The sequence below is a fragment of the Mytilus edulis genome, chromosome 5 (genome assembly GCF_963676685.1).
Source record: "Mytilus edulis chromosome 5, xbMytEdul2.2, whole genome shotgun sequence".
In the NCBI taxonomy this organism is placed as follows: domain Eukaryota; kingdom Metazoa; phylum Mollusca; class Bivalvia; order Mytilida; family Mytilidae; genus Mytilus; species Mytilus edulis.
In genome coordinates this window covers 70,575,542-70,603,429 of record NC_092348.1, presented here as the reverse complement: position 1 = coordinate 70,603,429, position 27,888 = coordinate 70,575,542, and the positions used below count along the sequence as shown (strand labels likewise).

The window sequence follows — 27,888 nt, the reverse complement described above, 5'->3', positions numbered from 1 at the left end:
GCAAAAAATACAAGAGGGACATATAAACTCATAGATCGCAAATACACTGACAACGCCATGGTTCAAACAAATAAAAAAATAGACAAATAATAAACAAATAATTGTACACAAGACACAACATAGAAAACTAAAGACATTGCAGCACGAACCCAACATAAACTAGGTGTGATTGCATGTGCTCCGGAAGGGTAAACAGATTCTGCCCCGCTTGTGACACGCCTCGTGTTGCCAGATCACATTCGTGAAAAGTGAAAGGGGTTGTAGTTACGACATAGGGAACATATTCGATATCATCTGTGAAACGGATATTTCATAACGGTCAATAATCTCGTGTTGGCGTCCGTAAATAAAGGCAACATTAGTATACCGATGTTCAAACTCATAAATCCATGGACAAAAAACAAAATCGGGGTAACAAACTAAAACTGAGGGAAACGCATTAAATATAAGAGGAGAACAACGACACAACACTACAATGTAAATAAAGGCAACAGTAGTATACCGCTGTTCAAACTCATAAATTCATGGACAAAAAACAAAATCGGGGTAACAAACTAAAACTGAGGGAAATGCATAAATATAAGAGGAGAACAACGACACAACACTACAATGTAACTAACACACACAGAAACGGACCAAGCATCAGACAAAATCCCACGAGAATAACACATATAACATCAAAACCAAATACATGAATTTTCAATTCATTATCATTACATAACCGTAATTTCATGTTTATCAATCTATTATATTTCATCAATTTAGGAACTGATATACGTACATATATATGTAGGACTCAAATCTTTAGTGGGTTCAGAATCTATGCCAATTTCCTTTCCGTGTCTATGGTAAATAAAGGCAACAGTAGTATACCGCTGTTCCAAACTCATAAATCCATGAATTAATATGAACAAAATCCCACGAGAACAACCGTAAAGTTTACGAACGGATGATTTCAACTTCACCCTTTTGAACTCTTGGTGTAATAACTTCCTTGTGAGCAGTCTACGCTGCCTCTTTTCTTCATCTTTTTGGGAAAAATTATGTCTATACACATTGTTATTATGTTTGATAGCTACGGTTATGTAATGATAATGAATTGAAAGACTCGGAATGGGCTCTAAATGTCTAGCTCTTTCAATTAGGATAGTATTTTGGGGTTGATATTCATCTGATATTCAAACTCTTTAATCAAATGATCGATCATAAATTATTCAACAGAACTATTGCAATTTTACTGCAGCAATATGTTTCCGTAAGAGATTTAATTGCGGTGCTTTAAAAGAATACAGAGGTCACATGAATGTTTGTCTTATAAAATTGAAGAGGTTCTTTTGGTATGTGGCCGTCTACGTGTTTTTCCTTTATGGCAACTGTCTGAACCTGAATATGTATTGATTAAACATCGTTGTAAAGTTTCAAAACTTGTTTTTCTGGTTACCTTTTATATATGATTATATAAAACTTTTTTTCAATCTGGAATGTGATTATGTTGTTCTTATCCAATTGCCGTTTTCATTGCAAGAAATTGTCGTCATTAAATATATTGGACGTATATTGAATATTTTAAGAGAACATTGGTGTATTATTTTTATTAATATATTTACGAAAGCTAAATTATCAAAACATGACTAGATATAAGTCTTTCTGTTTTCACTTTCCGATCAACACGCTTAACATAACTAACAATGATATCAAGCAATGAAAGTATATAACATCAAATAATAAGTATGTTTGGCATATAAATCACACAATTTTAAAACTAGCCACATCAGCGTCCAATAAGCACCACTAAAATATTTCTCTTTTTCCGCACAGAATTGCATAGTTTTTGTTACAAAATCTTGTATTGAAATTGTGTTCAGAAGGCTTCATTGACATATACTTTTTCTGTTTGTCCTGAAAGATATCGAATAGTTCAATGAAACTGAGAATTTATTTGCTTTATCGTTTTTTTCACTATTATTATTGGAGACTTTAAAGTGCAACAATCAATACTGCTATAGTACTGTAATATTTCGCAGTTGAGTAGATGTTCAATTTGTACTTTATTATATGTTGTGTTAATCATTACAATTAAATATGTTTTTGGTACTGAAATCATTATGATTTCAACTATTAAAAAACATCCATTTGTCTTATATACAAAAATGTTTATTCCTAATTTGTTTGTAAATGTAATTGTAAAACAATTATATTTAGTTGATTATTGTTGTTCACAGCAAAACGGAATTTGACCGAATTTTATTGTCAGTAATTAACTGAAGAACATTTTTAATTGTACTCGTATTTATTAAAAAAAACATGCTATTAAAGTTTTATTTATTCAAAAATGAATTGAAAATACCTTACTTTAAGTTTAGTTCACCATTAAAAAAGTTTCATTAGAGAGTTATAACTTTTTTTTTAAATTCTAACATCTACATTATCTGTCTTTGTTTCTTAGGAATTATATACTACATTTGTACCTTTCCGATTTTCTAATTCCTCATAAACATTTGGTTTATCGTGAGTGCCCAATGCGTCATAATTGTCTACTGAACTAAAACAAATAATACAACTGCAGTATAGTTAAAAAGGTAAAAAATTTACATGGTTTCTTTTCTCTTTCAAAAGCAGTATATAATACGTCTTTTTGCTTTCTATTTAATTAGACAGAGTTCTTGTTGCATGCTCTGTAAATGGTACAAAGAGTTGGTTTTATGCACATACATCGATATCAGAAGTTCAAAGTGCTCCATAATGCTTTCATCTAATAAAAAAACTCCCTTTTTGTTAAATTGCTCCTTTTAAAATTGTTATACGATGATGACTTATGTACCCATGTTTTGACTATTTTATTGATTGTGTCTGTTTAGTTAACGCATCAATGTAAATATAACGGAATTTGACGAGACTGTCATCAAAGTGAGAGGGTTGGCGCTATAAAACCAGGTTTAATCCACCATTTTCTACATTTGAAAATGCCTGTACCAAGTCAGGAATATGACAGTTCTTGTCCATTCGCTTTTGATGCGTTTTGTTATTTGATTTTTCCATGTGATCATGGACTTTCCGAATTGATTTTCCTCTAAGTTCAGTATTTTTGTGATTTTACTTTTTAATACTTGTACAGTAGAAGAGTTTTATTTTATTCAGATCTATTTTATTTAAAGGCGTTATAGCGTTTGAAAACTTGCAGCCGTAATTGTACCGGATAACAAATGTTCTATACACCATTGTGTGCAAGTTGTACGGTATAAAACTTGGTACGGCTACTAGATCTGCATCGCATCGTGTGGTGTAGTATTAGTCTTGGGTATCAATCCAAGTTTTAAATGACTCTGTAATTGCTAGAGTTTATCTTACACTAATGATTATACTAACTTTTCGGGGAAAGGTATGTCTATGTCGATTTTTTTCCAGGCAAGTTTTGATCTTTGAACCGTCATTTGTCGAAGTTTGGTTGCTTTTCACACGAGATCAACGATAAAAACCTCGATATTGACCTTAGTTAAATGATACTGTTCGCTTATTACAAAGAAATCAAAAAAGGAAACATGATTAAAGTGTATCCAAATAGCTCCTCATGTTATTTGTCTTCGTGTATATATAAACAGAAAATGGCAATGTAAAAGAAACACAATTACACGTCGTACGCATAAGGTATTCATACAAAAACTTACGATTTAGTCGATGGCAGGCCTACAAGATATACAAATAGCAAATTGTTATAATTCAAACTTTTCTAGTATGCAAACATTATGCATGCATTCTACTATAATATATCAAGGTATTTCATATCTTTTTGGTATTTATATGTACATATGTATTATTTTAAAGAATTTATGAGATTTACTGGATAATACATTTATACGGTTTTTACAACTCTTTAAAAACAACATTACGATATTTACCTGTTGTTGTTTGTTTTACCGCAATGTTTCGTTTTCTACAACTCACCGAAAGTATACGAAACGTACATTCTTCTATAATGATTTGCGAAGCAGATATACGCTTAATGTATTTTACATATAAATATTACACACCTTTGTGATTATCTAAATCATCATATGTCTCAACAGAGTCTTTAGTTCCAAGTGATTCATATGTTTTACTGGTTCTGAAACATATGCAGACAAGTTATACAACTTGTTCTATTTAAATTTAATAAAAACGGGAAAACTAAGAGTTCAGTATATTATTTTATCTTGACGATTTATGTATAATCGTTAGATATCCCTTAAAACCATTAAAAGACTGTCATCTTATATTAAATCAAATACACTGAACAATATGATCACGACAAAGGGACGTGGCAATTATATTCATATTGTAATCAAAATAGTATAAACAAAATTATGAGTCAAAATCTCATATTTATTAACCTTCAAATACTAGCATTATGTAATAATCTAAGCATTATTATCAATGCTTGCGATTTTGAATAGACAGGAAACCTTGTTATGGAATATATGTTCAATGTGGAATTTTTACCGGTCGGAAAGGACATGAGATTTCGTTAAATATACTTGGTTATAATCTAATTTCAAGCTAAGTACGAGGAACTAACATTTTTACCGTTGATCATAAACGTGTAAATAAAATTATATGATGAAATAATGACTGTCTTAACTATATTACAATTATTTTTTTCTTTGTAATCTGAAAGCAATTATCTATTTTTTTGGTTCTCGTTTATCGTTTTTAATATAGATTAGACCGTTGATTTTCCTGTTTGCACATTTATAGACTTGTATTATTTAAGGACCTTTATAGCTTGCTGTTCGCTGTGAGCCAAGGCTCCGTGTTGAAGACCGTTATTTGACATATAATGGTTTATTTTTACAAATTGTGACTTGGATTGAGATTTGTCTCATTGGCACTCATATCACATCTCCTTATATTTATTAGCTATTCGCATGGTGCCCTTAACATTTTATCCTTGTGCGTTTTATATTTTTCGTTTCCATATTGGTAGGGTCCTTTGCAACAGAGTGAGTTATAAAATAGTTCTCTGCGGGCGCGTTTAACATCAACAATCAATCAATTAAATATCGTCCTAACCTATTGCCCAAAATATATATATTAAACACATGTTAAAATGGTTATACCAAACACTAAATGTCTGTCAGGTATTCAATATGAAGCGGCTTTGTGATCACTTGGTCTATATCACACCCTTTGTTACTAAACTAAGTATACTCCGTATTTAGCAAGACATAATAAAATTTTATAGGTCTCCTTAAAACAAACCATATGCAATACTATTCACTGTGGAATTTACCTTATTATGATCATAACGTTATGTTATAACAGCGGACAGAATTAATAATTCCTTTGATTGGTACAAGAACATCTCCTTAATACATTTGTTAACCTGTAAAGATGTTTTGATTTCGAGTGTCACTGATGAGTTTACAGCATATTGACGAAACTCGTCACTGACGTGCAAATATAAGACAGTGGTATCTTTGATGTTTTTTATGCAGAAGATCAACGTTTAAATGATAAAAGTATATGCAAAAGTAATCAATATAAACACTTACGATTTAGACAATGGGAGGCCTACAATATATACACAAAACAATTGTGGTTGCTCCATTTAAAGGCTCATCTCTCATACAATAAATACATCCTATTGATGATGTTCAACAATTTTTTTTGTCCTTTTAGAATGTGTTTTTATTTTATTTTATTATTTGCTCCTCTATATACTGCAACTTTATAAAAAAAACTGTGTATATAATGTTGAATTATTCTGATTTCTATGTTTTTTCTTTACCTCCAGGAATGTGCTGTGTCTGCAGGCGTATTTGCAGAACTTATTCATTTATAATCTCATCAACTTTTTATGAAATTTCTTTATTCAGTTGATTTGATTCTAACGCCACTGAAAATCGCCAACAGAGGAAGGGCGATTTTGGCATACTGTATAATAAGCTCGGTATTTTAAGTATGTTTTCCTAGCTTTAAATTTTATTTCTACTATGATTTGCAAATTAGATACATGTGCAATATGTACATGTGATTTTAAACGATAACGTTGTATTACACAAACCTTTGCTATTCTCCAAATCATCATAAACGTCAACAGTCTCCTTTGTTCGAAGTGCTTCGTAGTTTTTACTAGTTCTGTAATATGTTAATGATAATTAATATATATTGTTTTTAAAGTGAAACCACTATGCAAAAATGGGTAAATCTTGACAATTATGTATCTTCAGTAGAAATACAATTAAGTGAAAAAGACGTTTTGAACTCTTAATAATGATGATAAATACAAAACAAATACATATGCTACTTATACTTACTGTTTCTCTTGTGTATCTGAAATGAAAACATACTCTATTTAAAAAGGAACAATATATTGGTATATTCAATGAAATCTGGTGATTGAGTTATTGTGGTTGAAAAAAGCATTGAAATTTTTACATCATCAAGTGATTTTTTTTGTCGAAAAATAATATTTTTATTTTAGTACACGTGGTTTAAGAAGAGTTTAGAAAATGCATATATCTGACTTACCAGCTTTACTAACAACCTCTTCGTATTCATCTCCAATTTGCACATTTTGAAAGCCGCTGTTTTCATAAAATCCAGTATTTCTTTAAAATAAACAGTTAATTTAGGTCACAAGAAACATTTTTTTGTAGATTTTGAAATGTTTACAGTTAGATATTTTCTTTTATAATCATATCAGTGTTCACGTGTTTAATATGTAATCTTAGTCTTACACGTATAATAAAAACTTATCAGACTTTTTTTCTTATTTGAAGTATTATATGGTTTCGATTTTTTACATAAATCATATTTCTTTTTTATCAATCATATTATTACAACTAGAATCAACTATTTTTACTCTGTCGTTCTATTAATATTTCTTAAACAGATCGTTCCTTGTGTTGATTCAAAAGCAGTATCCATCCATTTCATCACATCCATTCACACAGGACAATCAATTAATTTGATTGATACATATGTAGTATTGTTCGGCATAATAACAATGTTGGTAATATTTGCAAGTTATAATAAAAAGAGACAATGAATGATGTGGAAAACAGTTTTTTGTTAATTTCAAGTTTATTAAAAGTGAATTCAGTGCATATTCATTCATAAACACACAAACTATCCTATCTTATGCATGACAAAACTAGTATGAATAAAAGAGTGACTTTTAATGACAATTTTATTCAATCTAAATAAACAAAAAAGTACAAAAATAAGGCTACGGAACTCCAAGGTATGTCCCTCAACTATGTCAAAATCAAAAGCTGCCATACATCCAACAAAAGTGCAACAAAAAACCATACCGACTATTCAATACATACAGAAACGAACTATTAGATAACAACAGCCATTGCCGTTACTTGATACAGGACATTTAAAAACAGTGGTGGGTTGAACATGGTTTTGCGGCTAGCCAAACCTCCCGCTTTGATGACAAAGTTAGATATAACACTAAAATGATAACATTACATGACAGGACTACAGTTCAAATAAATATAAGAACATTACGGACAGAGAAAAACACAAATAGACAATATGACATTTCGACATGCTAATAGTTATCATAGGAACCACGCTTATGATTATATACACCATACATGCGTTTCGTATACATAAGACTAACCAGTGTCGCTCAGATCAAGATTGTACAGAAACAGGTACAAAGTTGAAGAGCACTGATGACCCAAACTTACAAAAAGTTGTGACAATTACGGCTAAGGTTAGCCTGGTATAAGAAAATTCTTAGTATTTAAAATAATTCGTACTTTTGCAAACAGTTAGTTTATAAAATGACTATATGATTGGTGTTTTTGTCTACTTCGAAGTAGGGAATCACCACTGAATAAAAACGAACACGTAAAACAACATAGAACAGCACATATAACAGCACAAAAACCATGCATTATCACAGATGATCATGCATAATAGTAATTAATAAACCGATTTAGTTATTTTGAACAAGTACCAGAGTCAAAGCTTTACAATTGAGGTGTGTCTTAGGGACGCAATTGCAAGTGTTCAGTGCAGACATGTCAGACAGAAGGCATTGTGTGTGAATATACAACTGATTTGACATTGTGGTTTCTCGATTTGTTTCTTGTTATACTACGGGTACTACATGGGGGGGGGGGGGAGGTGTCATTGGGTGGATCTGATCCCGGATCCCGCTTACTGTTTTGTCAGATTCTTGTATCCCGCTTACACTATGTACGTAAGCAATTCAAAGTTTTTTTTTGTAATTTCCCGTGTCCCTCTACACTTCATTTCTTGTTTTCACGTCAAAATAATTTGACTTTCACGTGCCACTCTTATAGAAAATAGGTAATCCGGCATCCCGCTTAGAGCCCAATGAGACCTACTATATGTGCAACAGGGTCTTAATCCGCTTAGAGCAATTAAGATCATCCCGTGTTATAGGAGGTGTTGTGTTGCTCATTGTTTTCTGTGTTGTGTTGTGTGTACTCTTTGTCTTTTCGTCGTTGTCAGTTCTTTGCCTTGTGGTTTTGTTCTGGATTAAGAATTTTAAGAATTCTTTGGTAATTTTCCCTCTCTATTACCGCGTCTCTGTTTTAATTTAATAACTCATTAATCATCTCCTGACTTTGTAGTATTCGTCGCTTTGTATAGATAAACTAAAATCGAAACCTAAGTTTTCAACTGCTTGTTATTCTATGACTGTAAAATATTTTTTTACTTACTTTTTTGTTTCTTTCTTGCCTGTCAATTAACAAATACCTCATTAGAAATCAATCATAAAGACAATGATAAAGACATATTTTGAATTCGTGAAAGAAGTTTTGAACAAATGTCTATATTTTATTTCAAGAAATTTTTCGATTTCATTTTATTTTATTTTCATCATGTAGCATGTATGTATGAGCAACGATTATTTACCATCATTGTGAATGACTATATAGGAATGGAGAAGCAGTAGATTAATAGGAAAACAGAAAGAATATTGTTAAAGACAATCACATATCAGAAGTCTAAAACTAAAAGCAACATAAAGCACAATGACACAAAACAGTAAAGACGACAGCAACAAAAAAGGAAACGACAATGACAAAAATGCATACTTATAATGAAAATGAGCAACACAACTCCCCCAGAAACTAAGATTTAAGTAACATGTCATTAATTTGAATCCGTCGTGTTAAATTGTTTATGTCACAAACAAACACAAAGCAGGACATCATTATGGTTTTTGCTAAAAGGAACATATCTGTGAGAATTTATGAAATAGATAAAATGGTCAACAAAATGATGAAATCATTGTTTAGTCCTTAAATCTATCAAAGGGGTGACTTAACTTTACCCCTTTTAACCCTCAATTAATTCGATGGCTTCCTTGCAAATTGGTACATAAACCGTCTATCAAAGAAATCATAATAGGAAATGCAAATTCTGAAATATCGTTTCAAATGTGAAATATAAATTTTCTATGTGTAAGCGAAATTGATCTAATGGATTGCTGAATCCTGATTTTCATAGAGATATGTACAGATGCATTTAAAAGAACATGTGTATGACATTCTTCGTTCTATAAATCATATGGTACTTTGTAGAAGTTGATATTTACAAAACATGACATGCAAAGCAGTAATGCTAACGGTTACGTCGTTCCTGAGATCACTTTGCGATGCATACTACATAGGTTAGTACAAATGTTCGACGTTGGTATTCGTCTATATCTAGTTTATTCATAAACATGTCTTGTTGATTCTGTTTTGTCATGTTCATGTATGAACCTTTGATTAAAGTGAACGCCTCCTTTTTAAGATTATTTCTAATCCACTCTTCGAATTCCATGTCTTACAGTGACCATATTTAATATTATCCATGTTAATCTCCGGTGATCCAAATAAAAGAATAATGTTATTCATTGATACTATCTGAATATCATAATATTACTGAACCATTACACATACCGGATATATGACACGTTATATTGGAATAAAATTATCAAACATTTTGGTTTTGAAAGCCAATTGAACAAACATTATTTGAAAAGTTGACCAGGTAGCACATTTGTGTCTATTCGTTTTAATTTGTTTAGTTAAATTTCAAAATTACCTTTTCTCTTTCTGAAGATCAGAAAACTAATGATGACGGCACATACAATCAGTAATACTACTAGTACACCTGCTACAGTGCCAATCATTGCATTTGATGAAGTTTGACCTTCTGTAAAAACAGCTTATTTTTAAACATAATTTATGTTTACATGGAATTGAAATTTAAAAAAAAACATAATAAATTTATAATGCCGAAACAACTGGAAGGTCATGTTGTATAATCACAATAACAAAAAACCGTAAGTTATTCCTATATTTGTTTCATACACAGTCAAAATTAAAAAAAAAGTATCTTTTGAGAATTGGAATATTGAAAGACAAAACACAAAAAAAGGTAAGGTGGTATGGGAGTCTAAATTAAAAATGATAGAATTTGTTTATACTTTGACAAAACCTAGTATATATTTATATTGTTCAAAAATGTAATAGAAATGATATATCACAGCGCATTTCGTAAAGTACAGGTTATGACAAAATGAAACATTTTGTATGGATTATTAAGGAAAAAGCATCATTATGTGATTAGCATCTAAATTAAATGATAGAATTATAAAACAAAATATTAGAAAATAGCTTTCAGAAAATGCTTTGAGAATACCAAAATGAAGATAGGGTCATCGTGGCCTTTTTTAGTCTTATTTTTGTCTAAAATACATAATTAAACAATTCCATATAGATTTCTTCAGAAAATGCACTGTCTCAGTGTAATAAAATTAACATGTCTTGTTGATTCTGTTTTGTCATGTTCATGTATGAACCTTTGATTAAAGTAAACGCCTTCTTTTTAAGATTATTTCTTATCAATTTGAGTAACCTTCCTTTAAAATGTCTACCTAAAAATATTAAAAATCAAGCCGAAATAATCAACACTTGTAAACATATTAATACTGATAAGTTATAATCTCATGCATGTGTTCTTTTAAGTGCAAATTCACATAAAATATCTGCATGTCTGCATCAAATTCTGGTATTTCAATTGAAAATCTGGACTTAAGATTCTCTTTTTTTTTACAATCAAAGATGGCGAATGACACCCATACCACGTTGAACAGTTATATTTTAACTACTACTAATACCTGACTTTTGAGTTCGTATTGTCTCAATATCTGTATGTAGGCTCTGATTGAATTGTTTTTTGCGTACATTCTTAATTTATATAATGTCTCATCTTGAAATCCTGTCAAGGTGTAAACTTTATTTGAGTCAAACATTATGAAATTAATAGTCAGAGTTCGAATATACCATATAATAATATATATACATCAAGGAAAAAAATATTAATTCATAAAAACTGAATTTTTCTGAATTTTTTTCTGCAAATATATAGAAGTCAAATGGACAATATGTGAGAATGAATTACATTAAATAATACAATAATGGATTAAAAGGACTCAGCAGCAAACTGTATTTTTATATTTATATTTTGAAAGACTCTTTTAGACTTGTTTATCTGTCAATTCGATGTCTATATTCTGTGAAGAAAATCGTCATTACCAAACTCATGTCTGCCCTCTTGAAATTTAAAAAAAATATTTGAATGAACAGTTCATAAGTCATTGCACGAAAACAATTGGCAGCCACCTACTTGGCGGCGTACCGTCAGCTCGCTGTTCTTCGCCTATTCAACAATGGTTGATAATGGATTTTTATCTTCAGAATTCCCAGTTGAAAATTAACATAAATTACTAAATATATCGACAGACACCCAGCTCTACCAAAACATATAAGCAAAGACAAATCACTACAAACAAAACAAGTTATTTTGAATATTAAAATAAGGTGCCTTTAACTAACTGCAAATTATTGCAAGATTAATTATTTTAATTGCAGGAAAATTTGCATTAAGAAAAAATGGATCAGATTTCAGAATGCAAGTTCTTATTGCCATCAATGTTCACTTGGTCTCATTAATAATATTCACATTAATATAAACCTTGCAATTTTTTTAAATTTACAGTATTTCATACCTTTCCCTAGAGTTTGTTTAGTTTCAATATCTGTATATTGGCTCTGATTAAATTTATTTTTTGCATACATTCTCAACTGGTATGATGTTTTATCTTGAAGTCCTGACAAGGTGTAAAGGTTGTGTGTATCTAACTGATGACTCGTTTTGATTTCATGAGACAACCATACATCAGTTCCAGCTACACAATATTCTATGTAAAATGTTTGTGTTTGTCCACCATCATATCCAGGAATCCATTGAACTGTGATGCTAGTTTCTCCTAAACCAGTTATTGTGAAATTTGATGGAGTTTCCGGTGCACCTTAAATTATTTTCAAATGTTTCTTTTCAGAATGTAATATTAGTTCATGTAATCTTTATAGTCATTATAATGACTGATGAATAAAAGAAGTATATTTGATGAATTAAGATGTTCATATAAGTAAGCACTAAATTTTTATTGTAATTACATGTAGTTCATAAATATAGAACCTGAAGGTATATATTTAATCAACTTTGTATATTTAAAATTTAACTAGCTACATGTTTTATTCAAAGTTACTTCTCTTAATTATTTATTTTGTTTGGATAACGACTAATGATCATTGCCAAAGAAACCCTGTTGTTCTTTTATCAATACTAACTTGCAGATTCCAGAGTCACTTCATGCTGTACATACTGACTACCAAAATAAAGACGTAAAGTATAATTAGTGAAGTCAGCCTCCTGTAGATCACTTATAGTCAGTGTAACTCTGTAACCATCAAGCTGTACTTCTACACCATGAAACACATCTTTAACTATTGCAGGTTCTTCACTGGTGACATATTTTTTTTTAGATACTAACTGTATATTACCTATATACCAACTAATACTAGAATACTTAGGAATACTGTACACATTGACATATACTTTAGTACGTTTACCAAACTTTCCATACTGTGTAGAATTGTCTTTATTGTCAGCTGTTATCACCGGTGGAGCTAAAAGATTGAAAGTTATTTCATTAAACGTTATATTTAAATCGATCAAATATTTGTTTTTTATTCTACATATATTCTTAATATAAACTTTTTTCAAAATGTATGACACCTAGTGGAAATTAATTGATATTCGGGTGCATGTAAAGATGTTGTACCTGATTCTAACGATAGAAGCAGATAGAAGCAGATAAAAACAATTTATTATTTTTATGAAACATAAACACAAAATGATTGAACATATGTAATGAAATTGAGAAAGGAAATGGGAAAAGTGTCAAAGCGACAACAACCCGACCATAGATCAGACAACAGCCGAAGGTCACCAATGGATCTTCAATGTAGCGAGAAACTTCCGCACCCGGACGCATCTTTTAGCTTGCCCCTTACAAATGTATATACCAGTGATAATGCACGTCATACTTATAGTTATCAAAGGTAAAAAGGATTATGATTTAGTTCGGCAGACGCGCGTTTCGTCTACATAAGACTCACCAATGACGCTCAAATCAAAATATATAAAGCCCAACAAGTACAAAGATGAAGAGCATTGAGTTTAACAAAATCCAAAATATTGTGCCAACTACGGCTAAGGTAATCTATGCCTGGGATAAGAAAATCCTGAGTTTTTCAAAAAATTCTAAGTTTTTATACAGGAAATTTATATAAAAATGACCACATTATTGATATTCATGTCAACACCGATGTGTTGAATTTTGGGCTGGTGATACCCTCGGGAACGAAACTTCCACCAGCAGTGGCATTGACCCAGTGGTGTAAATAGTTATCAAAGGTACTAGGATTATGATTTAGTACGCCATACTAAACTAAACTAGACTCCGAATCATAAACAGGAAACTAATATTAAAAATCGCACAAGACTAGCAAAGGACAGGTGCTCCTGACTTGGGACAGGCGCAAATTTTCGGCGGGGTTAAACATGTTTATGAGATCTCAACCCTCCCTTATACCTCTAGACAATGTATACATACACATAAACGGAGTATATGTGTATGTATATGGAAATAAGAATGGCGACGGATTTATTGAGTCTTTCTAAACTTGTTGCCGTTTTTCATATTTGAACTTTATGTAACATTGCAATATTTCATCTTGTAATTTATCATTAATACATATTGTTTAAACTAAATAAAAATACATTGAAGGTTACACGTGTCAATCATGGAATGATAATGATTGTTTGTCAGTTACCTATCGTTTATAGACATTACATATATTTTTCGGATAATTCTACATATAACCAATTCATCGGCGAAATATTTCACAGTTTTTGAAGTATACGATCATGTTGGTTTAACTTTATATTAAACACATACCGCTAATATCATTCAAAAATATGTTGATCGAGAAGGAAGAACTATTTTAATCAATATGGAAGTCGATTATAATATTGTTACGCTTGTAAACGGGTACGCTCCGAAAACAACTTAAAAAGAAAAATTTTGTAAAAAAATGTTAAAGAGTCATTGATACAACAATCTAAGTATACTTATTATTTTTATTGTTATATGAACAAAACGATGAGAATGAAAAAAGAAAAAGTTCAATTAAGGTAACAGAAAGTAAATAAACATACGACGAAAGATTTTAAAAGTATGCTTAAAATTTAAATGCAACAGATATTTGGAGAGTTTAAAGGTCAAATGAAAGACATGACGCGTAAAAGAAAAAAAATAATATACTCGCCAGCACAACAGACTATTTTTTGTCATTCAAGATGCAAGTTCAATTGTACTAGATATTATAACTATGGTTATTCGTTATAAGGCAAGGTTGCCCTGTTTTGTATTTCCCTACAAGATTAGCCATTATCAGGGAAACAAAAGAAAGGCTTTCACAAAGTTAAAAGTAGCAAAGTTACAAAAAGTAGCATATAATTAATTTATGGTGTGATAAATAAACTATTTAAATATAAGAAAACAAACCAATACATCTTATCGCTATTCCGGCTGACCCAATAGTCATTCCCGCTTGAACTATTGACGTCATACAACAATCACTTTTCCATTGTGGCGTCAGATATTTTGTATTATGACGTCAACATTTTTCGGGAACCTCTGGGATTTCCAGTATTGGAGGACAAATAGCGATAATGTGTATAGTGTGAAATTTATTATAAAGCAAATTACTTTTAGAATTGTAGCAAAAAAGGAAATAGTCAAACTTGTTAAAATAGATATATATATAAGTTGTCTCCTTTATGACAACAAAAGTATTCTTTTAGAATCACGAATGAAACAGCAATTATTTAAGACCGGAAGTGACACGTATTTTAAAGTGCAGATATCATTAGTTTTTGTATCTATATCTTAATTTAAATTGCGCAAATTTTGATAGTAGTATGCAATTCATCTGTAATATAAAAAAAAGATGTGGTATGATTGCCAATGAGACAACTATCCACAAAAGACCAACATGACTTTTCCATGTTAATATAGGAAGAAGTAAAATTACAAAAATACTGTGGAAAATTAAAAAAGGAAAATACATGATCAAATGACAAAATCAAAAGATCAAACACATCAAACAAATGGTTAACAACTGTTATATTCCTGACTTGGTACAGGCATTTTCTTATGTAAAAAACGGTGAATTAAAATAAGTTGCAAAGCTAGCTAAAGCTATTCTTTGTATTTTGTATGACAGTTGCATCAAATTGTATTATATTGCCAACAAGGTACGAACAAAACGAACAGAATAAAAGGTATAAATGTCAAACATAAATGTCTTTATTGTGTTATAATCTTAATAACCATAAAAACAAATAAACAAGTTACAAAGAAGCACAAACTGGCATATAGATGACGCGCACTAGCATACATTAAAAGACAAGACACACAAAATTACCATGGCACAATAACACGATGACGAGATGTATCAGCACAAATTCTGTGTCTTATCAGATTTACCGCTGATATTTCTAAACAAACACAATATTTATGCTTTGATTCATTTTTATTCAATTTTGCCACAGCGGAGACAACCCAGAAAGAAGGGATTCTGCAAAAGATCATGCATGGCTTTATAATGTACCAAGTAATAACCATTTAACCTTAAATTTAAACATGTCATGGGCAATACTCATATAAGAAGTCATCGAATTATTTCAGAGCAAAATCATATTTCATCTCAATAAAACATACGTTTTGCACTTTTTCTTTTATTTCCATCTTTTACAGTTTGAGAGGAGATACAAGAACAAGAAAAGGACAAAGTTTAGAGCATGACGTTGACTTTTTCTTTGTTTTGTAAGCTAGGATCCATGGATCTCAAATGTAAAGACCTTATGACTATATCTGGCTTTGGGTGTTTGTAAGAAACAGTTAAAAACCATAATCGATTTCCCTTAATTTGCAAAACAAAATACCCATACTCACATAATCACAAAACAATTACTATCTTAAATGTAGATACTACACGTATTGAATATTCACCTTCATTGGAGTAAAAAAACAGTTGCCTACAATTATTCAGTGAGTACGTTTAAAGTCATATGAAACGAGTGAGAGTTGAAAAATAATGTTTGTCCAATTCTTGAACCAATGCATGTTTACATCATAAAATCGCAAATACATCATATAATCGTCAATTTTTTTTCTCTGTGTTTGTTATGATTTAACACATATGGCTGCTCATTAAATGCCGTTTTTTGAAGCCGAGTTTTACCGATTGTCACCTTTTAGTAAACAAATCACAAAAAGCATGGGAATTGAGCACGTGTTTAACCTGTAAAATCAAATATTTGTTTATTTCAATGACAGATCCATGCGTATTGTGGTCACCGGATTTTTACGAGGATGGTTACGCCTGGGTCACTATGCATACGGAAATATGTCGGCGAATTGCTTCCTGGAAGCAAGCGATCAGAATAAGTAAACTTCTTCTAAATGTGGACAAATTAAAGAATTTTCCTCAGAAAAAAGTATATGTACATAAGTTGTATAATGAAAACTATCCATTTAGTTATAAAAAAAACATATGCATATTTTTTTTTAATTTGAGGTTTCTTATGACTTTAACACAGATATATTTGGCATATAGACAAGCGACAAGAAGGAAATGTAAACTTCTAAATTACATTCTGCATAAGGTATACATAAAAGAACTATAGATTATCAACCTGTGTGACGTTTACATGCTGAAGTCAGGCGCGCAATTCTAAAGCAGAGTCAATTTTCGTCTAGCCCTTCGGTCCCAGTACTTAAAATATTTCAATTGTTTATTGGTGGATTTAACATTAATAAGATTAAACATAAGAAAGTAATGAATGAGGTTGTTAAATGTGATATGTGTTTATGTGATTAAGATACTGGTTCAGGTTGTTGTACTTGTACATTCTGTCATTATATTAATGTTAATAATATATTCGTAGCTTGCCTTTCATTTTTGCTAAGATGCTATGTCTATATGCCTTTTGGTGTCGCTTTATGCTGTATCTATATGCCTTTTTATATTTCTTTGATAAATATATGACGTGTCTGTATACCTATACATCCCGTCATAGTGTTATTGTATAATTGTAAATTTGTGTATTATTGTCTTTAGTTTTAACTACTATGCTTGGTATATATGCGATTTTGCGCTTCTTTGCGACATGTATTTATTTTAATGATTAAGATTGTATCACAATGTTGACTGATTTACCCCTATTTTTGACATTTTTACCTAATATTGCTGTCTGTTTTGTTCACGCATCGTTGTCAGTATATTGGAATTTGATGCAACTGTTATACAAGTGAGAGGTTTAACTAGCTATAAAACCAGATTCGGTCCACTCTGATCTATATAAGAAAATGCCTGTACCAAGTCAGGAATATGACAGATGTCAAAAAAAGGTTGGTATTCATTCGTTTAATGTGCTTTATCTTTTGATTTACCATTTAATTAAATAGATATAGGAAGATGTGGTGTGAGTGCCAATGGGACAACTCTTCATCCAAATACCAATTTAAAAAGTTAACCATTATATGTCAATGTACGGCCTACAACACGGAGCCTTGACTCAGACCGAACAAAAAACTATAAAGGACCCTAAAATTACTAGTGTAAAACCATTCAAACGAGAAAACTAACGGTCTAATCTATATAAAAAGACGAGAAAATAGAAACAAGACTTCCCGTTTTGAATTTTCCTTGAAGTTCAGTATTTTTGTGGTTTTACTTTTTTAATACCGGACAAACCCAAGATATGTGTTCAGAAAAATCTCATATCGATATTTCAAAGAAACGGACATGTATTTACTGGGTAAACAAAAAGAAAGAACGCTCATTGATAATTAAGACGCCTCAGATTATTGGAAAGTCATGTACTAATTCTACTGTAGCCAATATGGTTAAAAAATTCTAATATTAAAAATGAAATATCAAATAAAATTGAGAATGGAAATGGGGGATGTATCAAAGAGACAACAACCCGACCATAGAAAAAACAACACAGATGGTCACCAACAGGTCATCAATGTAACGGGAAAATTCCGCACCAGGAGGCGTCATTCAGCTGGCCCCTAAACAAATATATACTAGTTCAGTGATAATGAACGCTATACTAATATCCAAATTTTACACAAGAAACTAAAATCAAAATAATACAAAACTGTCAAAGACCAGAGGCTACTGACTTGGGACAGGCGCAAAAATGCGGCGGGTTTAAACATATTTATGAGATCTCAACCCTCCCCTATACCTCTAGCCAATGTAGAAAAGTAAACGCATAACAATACGTGCATTTAAAATTCAATTCAAGAGAAGTCCGAGTCTGATGTCAGAAGATGTAACCAAAGAAAATAAACAAAATGACAATTATACATAAATAACAGACTACTAGCAGTTAACTGACATGCCAGCTCCAGAATTCAATTAAACTGATTGAAAGATTACGATTACATCATATGAATATCAGGCACAATCCTTTCCGTTAGGGTTTAGTATCATACCATCATAACATATATTGGAAGAACATAACCAGTGTCCTGCAAACAGCTGGTTTTTGAATAAATGTGTTTAGTTCCGATGCAAAGACCCTATAAGTGAATCCATATTAACGCCAAAATATGCAATCTTTAATGACCTTACAACAGTATCGTAACTATACCCCTTCTTAATAAGTTTATTTAAAGGTTTTGTTAGTTTCTGCGGTGAATACTGACATTTTTTTGCTTTATAAAGAATATTTCCATTAAAAAATTGGATGTGAAATACCTAAACGTATTTGAAGTCTGCATTTTCAGCTATATTTACGAATGATGTCCTTATACCGATGATAAAATTTAGTAAATGTTTTGACTAGTTTGTGATATCGAAAATCCTGGTGTAATAATTTTTCAATAATACATACATTTCTCTTGTGAAAATCTAAAACATTATTACATACACGAGCGAATCGTACAAGTTGTGATATATAAACACCATAAGATGGTGACAAGGGAACGTATCCATCTAAAAATTAATAATTAACGATAGGAAATGAAAAATCATCTCTTTTATCATAAATTTCAGTATTAAGCTTTCCGTAAGTGATATAGATATCAAGATCGAGGAAAGGGCAGTGATCATTGTTAGTACTAGCTTTATTTAAAGTTAGTTCAACCGGAACTTTAATAGTTGGTCGATTATCAATTGAACATATTCGACAGCAGCAACTTTGGGGAAATAAATGCATCAAATTAAACGGGAATTAGACAACAATTCACAAAAGACCAACAGAAAAATAAAAATGAGTGTGAAACTCAACTATGACCACATAGGCTGCATAAACCATAAATGTCTAACTACTATCTACTTATATGAGCGTTTTTTTATGAGACAAAATTTTCAAGTAATCATTTATTGATGATGATATTATAAAGATACATACTATATGATACTGTAAACCAACTTATTTTCGCGGATACTTTATTTCGCGTTTTACCCTTTCTAGTCTATTTCGCGGCTATTTAATTTCGCGATTTTCTAATTTCTGGATATAGTTTAATAAGGAAAGATCTAAGTTTCACACATTCGCGGCTATTTAATTTCGCGATTTTCTAATTTCTGGATAAAGTTTAATAAGGAAAGATCTAATTTTCACATATTCGCGACGATTTATATTTGCGTTAATTTTCTAATCGCGAAAGTCGCGAAAATAAGTTGGTTAACAGCATATAAATAACAACATTTTGGAATGCAGAGACACTGATTTACAATTGGATTGTATCTATATGATCAGGATAAGATGTTAAAGCCAAATACGATCAAAAGGGGAAAAGAAAGAAACAAGTGGAACGGGGACCCAACTTTTTGCCCCATTGGAACGCATTGGAAGTTTTAATAAAAACAGAAGGTCCTGTTCAATAAATAATTTTTTGATTGTCACCTAAGACTTCTGATTCATGTTAGGCATTCATTTTGAATATCTAAGTACAATCTCAGTGCCTCATGACCGGCATCCCGTTGCAAAATTTTGTTTTTATTGACAACAGGGTCAGTCTGTTTACCTCCGGGGAAGAATAAAAGCTAGATTTTAAGCAATTTACTCTATGTACTGACGCAAGATTACATTTAAATCAGTCAAAATGTTTACAGAAATTCAAACTAGAAAGCTTACCCTTTCAAATAAATCTACATTCAATTACAGAACTAGTGAAATAATAACACTACGCAATTTATAACAAAAGTTATATATTTTTCAAGAACTACATTCGTGGGTAGCAGACTGGTTTCCCTAACTGGGATCCTATTCCAAGTATGGCATTATCTGGCGTTAATTTACCTTACCATTACTAATAACATATCCAGATCCTGTCTGTTTAAGTTGTCCATTCATTCCTATTATACCATTCTCAGCTGTACAGACATATTCACCAGTGTCCTGATACCTTTGGTCTTCAGGTTCTGTAGGTAATGTTAATACCAGGTTATTGTCAATAAAATCTCTGATATGTTCACCATATTTAGATTTATGTCGCCAGGAACGAGTGTTTACTGGAGGATTACTATCTACAGTACTTTGGATCTGCCTGGGGGACTGAGTCTGTGAAAAGGTTTTATTATCAACTGTTACACCAGGTGCATCTATTAGAATTAAAAAGCGAGATCAGCAACATCTGAACCTTATCCACTGGATACTACTACTATACTTAACTTGCTGTATAATTTTACATTCCTCACGGAAAACGTAGCAATTACTTTTACTTATCCGAATATAATAATTGATTTCACTTGTATTTGTTATTTCAAGAAATAAAACTTTTCTTTATCATCTGTGTATGTAATTTTCAAGACGTCATTGTTTGTTTTTAAACATATAAGTTCAAATAAACGAAGTCCAGAATATGTTTTTTTGAATACAGTTCATGAAATATTTAGTCATGAACTATTTGTCTCTACTTTGTTTCAAATTGAAACATGAATAAGCTTCAAGTAAGCCAAACAAAAAATCAGAAGATACATGAGAAAATGATATATGCTTGCAAATCAATGTTCTTTTAAAATAAATAAGATAGGCCAGTATATTTACGGTACTGTTGATAAATACAGGTTCGAAAACTTTTACCCGATGTTGGATTGAATGATCTATAATTGGGCTTAACACTGGAAGTGTTTTATATAGTTTTTAAATTTCATTGAATTTATTTTTTTGAAAATTAACATTTCAATGATATTTCATTTCTGAACCGAATCTCAATTAGTTTCGTGTATTAGTGATATATTTGAATACAATATAGTTAGCTATAACCCATCTTAGGGTGTTATGGGAGTCTAAAATAAAAATGATAGAATTTGTTCATACTTTGCCAAAACGTAGTATCTATTGATTTATGTTCAAAAATATAATAAAAATGTTAGGTCACCGCGCATTTTCTCAAGCTACAGGTTGTGACAAAATGACACATTTAGTATGGATTATACAGGAAAAAACATCATTTTGTGATTAGAAACTAAACGAAATGATAGAATTGTAAAATAAATTAGGAAAAGATAGCTTTCAGACAATGCTTTAAGAATATCAAAAGAAAAGATAGGGTCACCGTACGGTTTTTCTAGCTAAAATATAAAATAGGAAAATTCCATGTAGATTCAGAAAATGCACTGTTTTCGAGTTACCTCCCTTCAAAATGTCAATATTAAAAACATTTGAAAACAACCAAAAATTATCTGCACTTGTAAAACAACCAAAAATTATCTACACTTGTAAAAATATTAAACGTCATAAGTTATATTCCTATAAATTGAATCTTTGAAATGAAAATTCACATTGAATATCTGCATTCCTGCACAAAATTTTGCTAATCTGGACCTTAGGTTCTCTGTTTTTTTACAATCCAAGATGACGGAAGACACCCATAACACCTTAAAGGTAAACAAAGAACGGTTAACTTGACGTTGTTTGTATGCATGAAAACCTGGAAGTTATAAAAGGGGAAATTAACCACTAGCTAAATTAGAGCATTGTCTTAATGACGTAATCATTCATAATTGAGTTACTACATTTAAGATGTATCTGTCGTGTACAAGTTGCGATTTTGTACAGGTTATAACATGTACAAAAATATTGTACATGTTATAACTTGAATAATGCAAAAATAAAAGTTATAACATGTACAAAAGTACCTCGTACATGTTATAAACTGTACAAAATATTGCTTGAAAATGGTTTTAACTTTTACAAAATCAAAAAAATAAGGATATGTTTTCTATTATTGCAACAGATGTTATTGACCTCAATAATATTTTCATAACTTTTTATTTTATTCCATCATGTAACTTTGTTAGTGTGTTTGTCCTTTTTTGATACAGTTAATGTCCAGGTGTCGGTATTACGAAGCATTCCAAAGACTTGTCATAAGATATATCTTAGGACATGTCTTATGATCCTCTTATGACTATCTATGGACATATCTTTATTTGATGAAATATAATTGTGAGTGTCCACTTTAAAGGCATAGTAAAATACAAGTTGACACTAAAAGACATTAGAGGATAGCCAGGATAGATGGGTCTACAAATAAAATTAGGAATGGAAATGGGTATGTGTTTAAAAGACAACAACCCTCCCATGGAGCAAACAACATCCAAAGGCCACAAATACATGCTTTCAAAGTAGGAATATAGAATGAAATTCAAAAAAGTGTGGCTGTGGCTATTGATTGACATTAAATTCATTCATTGACTGGGTCAATTTACGTGAACATTTGTCTGTAACGACCACTGTTCACGACGTACCTACAATAGACATTTAAACTTTGGGTTCTATCAAATAAAAACATTACATTGAAAATAACACTTTCAAGTTGTTAAGGGGAGGGCATTTATTCTAAAATCTACTGCACACCATCACGAGTTTGTTGACCGTTATATATTTTTTGTTTCAAGAATGACGACAAATATGATCCAATGGTGGTAACCACAATCCTGTCCTCTTTTTCTCAAAAGTGACCTGTCGAATCATCAACGGGTTTGTTAAAACACGACCAAAACAATTGAAGTCGTTAATTGAGCAGGATCTGCTTTCACTGCCAGAGAACCATGGATCACTTCCGGTTTTCGAAAAGATTCGTGTTGTTCAATCTCCGTATTTTGTGTTGTTCTTTGTCTACATAAAAAAATGCCTGTACCAAGTCGTTGATAAGGCAGTTGTCATTCATTAGTTTGATGTGTTTGAGCTTTCGATTTTCCCATTTGATTAAGGACTTTCCTTTTTCAATTGTTCTCGGATTGTAGTATTTTTGTGATTTTACTTTTTATGTAGACTGTTGTTTGACAAATTGTCATTCTTTGCGATTTGCCAAGGCATTGTAACACCATTTTCCGCCTTGTCTTTTTTTAGATTATTTTCGAAACTGTATTACGCGAAGTTGCGGATCATTCCTAAACTTTTTTGGTGGGGTTTGGGTTACTCCGTGCAATAATGCCGTTATCAGTTCATTTTCGAATGACGAGTTTGATTGTGCTCTTAGTATCTGCTGTCCCCTTTATAAATACAGGTGTATGTACCAAATTATGAAAAAAAGTATCATGTTAATCTATTTGTTTTTATATTTAATTTTCGTTTAGTTTGAATTTGTTTACATTGTCATTTGGGGCCTTCAATAGCTGACTATGTTGGATTGGTTTTGTTCATTGTTGAAGTTCGTAAGTTAACTTTGGTTGTTAATTTCTGTGTAATTTTTGGTCTCTTGTGAAGAGTTGTCTCGTTGGCAATCATATTACATCGCCTTTTTTTTTTATGTTTGTTTGTAGTTTTATTCGCTGAAATTTTTTTCAGATAAGCAAACTACCGTTTATAGTTATGTAAAAGTCCTGATTTCTCTTGGATACTGATAATAAAATTGAACCATTTTGATAGACAGTATTATTTTTCCAATATTTTACATTTTTATTGCTTGAATTAGATTATTTATTTCTGTTCATATTGGGTGGATGGGCTTTCATGGGGAAAAATTACCTATCAGAATGTTTTACTGCAAGGATTATACCCATCAGAATTTTATATACAGTACCAGATAATGCAGGATACGAAACTGTCTACATTCCAAAGCACCCATAAGATCTGAGATAGGCATTTTTGTAACCCCTAAGATGTAATTATTTTTGATTATTTCCTTTTACAACACCCTCGGACGTTTTTTTGTATATAAGTGTACGTGTCAGATAAAAAAAAAACACCCCTAACATGTATAAATTTTACACCCCCAGAAAGGAACATTCATCCTTATTTAGCTAATATTAACTGGAAAGGCCCAATATTTGACCATTGTAACTTATTCTTCCACGATTATTTTTCTCGATACACCGGATGGCAGCTGTTTCAGTAAATGCTTATGTATATATTAAACATTTATTGGTTGTGACACATGCACAGCGTAAAATATCATCAAAGGAAAATTGCCTTGCAAATTTGGAAAATTAGTAATCAGGAACGAACAATCATCTTTATTTTTGTACATTTATTAATAGAGTTCCCGGTGAAAAACTGAAATAACAAAATATAGAAGAGGACACTTATTACTCAAATTTGTTGATTATTTATTTAGATTTATAAATCTCGGTTATACTAAATGGTACATGTATTTATAAAAGTATCGATTCATATGAAATCGAGTTTTACAAGAGCTGTCTCGCATTTAAATGATAATGGTATGGAAAAAAATGGCAACGACCTGGTTTGAAGTTCACGGACATATTTGAAGTCCATTTAATACATGAAGATCTTAATTTCACAAACGGTGAAAACTGATGGCTACAGAGATCTTACAGACTGAGTCTTCATTTTATTGTAAATATGGGGCACTTTATTTCACAAAATATTTCTCTGACATAAAAGTGATTTGACAACTTATGTTTTACTATAGCACGAAATACACAAGAGCTGCTTCTGTAACACATATATTCAATGGTTTAAAGGCAATTTTGAAATATGTAACAACTTAAATTTGGCACATTCGATGCGTTGGCTATCCTATTGCTCTTACTATAGACTGACTTCTAAAAAGATCTTTTCTGTTCTCCCTTTTACAATTAATAATGATATATACTCACAGAAAAACTTGTGCAACATATGAAACTTAATAAGAACTCTTACATCAAACTTGTAGCAATATACTATTTAGAGTAATACACACATCTTTTTTTCTGACGCCTTCTTTAACCAAAGCAGGAAGTGAAAATCCTGTATAAGACCAGTAAAACCTCTGTATCAACTGGTTTTCCTGGCGTATACATGTATTGACAAACAATTATCATACACATGGGTTTGTATGAACTGAACACTTATATAATGCCTTTTCAATCATTGTTTAATAAAGAATAGTATTTAATTGAAGTTGCTATTTCAGTTAATGTATTGTATTAATTGGCAGTGTACATGTATTTGTACTTACATTTTACATCTAATGTTAGAGACGTATCCATGTTACCAGCGACATTACTAGCTCTACATATTAGATTCTGTCCATTATATCTTCTGTCCACTCTGTATTTCAAATTAGATGCAACAGTATATTTATCTGTTGATGATTGTTCGTTAGTTTGAGATGTAGAGTTTGATGTAATATCTTGTTGTCCTAGTAACCAGTACATGGAGGCAGCAGGACGACTTCCAGTGGATTTACAAGATACATCAAAAGTTTTTGTTTCTTCTGTACTCAATGTGTCAGGAGCAAACGGAATAATGACTGGTTTAACTTTAAAGGAGACGAAACCGAAAATATTACACCATTTATTTGTTTTGTTATGCTCAATTTTGTTATAACTGTATTTTATAAAAAAGAAGATGTGGTATGATTGCCAATGAGACAACTATCCACAAAAGACAAAAATTACACAAACATTAACAATTATAGGTCAACGTACGGCCTTCAACAATGAGCAAAGCCCATACCGGATATGGTCAGCTATAAAAGGCCCCGATAAGACAATATAAAACAATTCAAGCGAGAAAACTTAGTCTATGTTAAGGGGTTATATGCGATATTTTTCAAATAAAGAAATGGCTGTTATATGATCGCTAATATGAAATATTCTTGTATTCAAATTTTAATTGATTGATATTCCTGACATACGTTAATCATCATAACGAGTCAACTTATAAAGCGCACTTCAAAACCATCAACCTCAAGTACATAAAGGTAAATAATGGTAATGGAATAATTCTTATAGTTGTCTTGCCTATAATTAATCAGGTTATGGAGACTTCTATATGAAATTCGAATTCATCAGTTTAGATGAGTAAATTGTATGTTCAACAACATTTAGCTAACTGTGAATATATAAATCAACCAATCTATATGTTTTTTCTTTCAAAAGTGCAGAAATGACTATCATGCAACATACATAAAGTGACTCAACAGCAAGAAAAAACTTGTCGTAATTAACAAGATGGAAAATTGGAAACACACTATAATTTAATTTGCAATTGCAAACTTCGACAAAAGGTCCAGATTTCAACCAAATAAGTGTTGGAAACAGAGTGCAGAGTCATCGAAAATTTAGATATAAAAAAATATTTATTTTACAAAAACAAAAATGACGACTCAGGCGCTCCATGTTTTCTTTCTACAAAGTCAATGGAAATTTATCCGTTTTTGACCTCCTGACCAGAACACAATTCAGCCACTTTTCAACAAAAAGATATGATTCCTTCCTGATATTTTTATAAGCTTTGATTAATTGTGTCAATAAATCCTAATTTGAAATTGTAAATATGAATTATGATCATTAAAGGACCTTATATAACCTACTTCTCTTACATTTATCATGAGACTTGGCATGTATTGGCTTTATCAGTAATAAAGTTAACATTACCCTAACAATCGTCCATTTTGAAAGTTGACCCAATTTTTTTTATGTTTTTCCAATTCTTGTAGTATAAGCATACTATTCATATATATTGGAGGTTTAAAGCGTTTCAATGTTTGTCTTGTTATTTTCGTGGTAAACTTTATTTTCAGGATTCTAATTCACAAGCAATATGCATTATTGATATCTGACTTCATTATTTTAGTCCTGAAAAACTAAAATTATATCCGAACTTAAAGTTATCAAAAGTCACATTATACTATGTATATATAATATATTAAGAATAATTCATGTACGGGACATAAAACAAGAGAATGGAGACATAAGCAGTATTGGGAGATATAAAGGTGATGTTTTTACAAAGTAAGTTAAAGCTAGCTTCATTGATTAATTTATGTTTCTATTTTCTTTTTTAAATCCTATTGATTAGTAATTATGTACTCCAAAATCGCGATTATTTTGTTAACACATTACTGATTTTTTATAATATAATTGTAATTTACTTTAGATTTGTTTGTCTTTTTATTCTAACTTATTTTAATAAATGTTGATTTAATGGTAAGACATATCAGTTCACATTTGAGGTTAACATGTTCAATAT

General features: G+C 31.0%; 2 protein-coding genes and 1 long non-coding RNA gene across 3 annotated transcripts in view; 1 reads left to right on the top strand and 2 right to left on the bottom strand.

Moving 5' to 3' along the window:
- The window catches only part of LOC139524354 (uncharacterized), a 262,486-nt gene that overhangs the window by 174,262 nt on the left and 60,336 nt on the right, over nucleotides 1–27,888 (top strand). The window lies entirely within an intron of this gene.
- The window catches only part of LOC139524351 (synaptogenesis protein syg-2-like), a 124,504-nt gene that overhangs the window by 51,432 nt on the left and 45,184 nt on the right, over nucleotides 1–27,888 (bottom strand). Inside the window, exons 5-13 of the mRNA XM_071319117.1 lie at nucleotides 25,871–26,173; nucleotides 20,766–21,062; nucleotides 12,657–12,995; nucleotides 12,032–12,334; nucleotides 10,063–10,173; nucleotides 8,688–8,706; nucleotides 6,508–6,587; nucleotides 6,294–6,309; nucleotides 6,041–6,114 (exon numbers count right to left, since the gene is read on the bottom strand). Coding sequence (XP_071175218.1) covers nucleotides 6,041–6,114; nucleotides 6,294–6,309; nucleotides 6,508–6,587; nucleotides 8,688–8,706; nucleotides 10,063–10,173; nucleotides 12,032–12,334; nucleotides 12,657–12,995; nucleotides 20,766–21,062; nucleotides 25,871–26,173 — 1,542 coding nt within the window. The remainder of the gene's footprint in view (nucleotides 1–6,040; nucleotides 6,115–6,293; nucleotides 6,310–6,507; nucleotides 6,588–8,687; nucleotides 8,707–10,062; nucleotides 10,174–12,031; nucleotides 12,335–12,656; nucleotides 12,996–20,765; nucleotides 21,063–25,870; nucleotides 26,174–27,888) is intronic.
- Nucleotides 1,683–3,686, bottom strand: LOC139522500 (uncharacterized). The gene is made up of 3 exons (XR_011664449.1): nucleotides 3,666–3,686; nucleotides 2,469–2,542; nucleotides 1,683–1,899 (listed from the first exon to the last, which is right to left on the bottom strand). It is a non-coding gene; the product is annotated as an uncharacterized lncRNA (long non-coding RNA).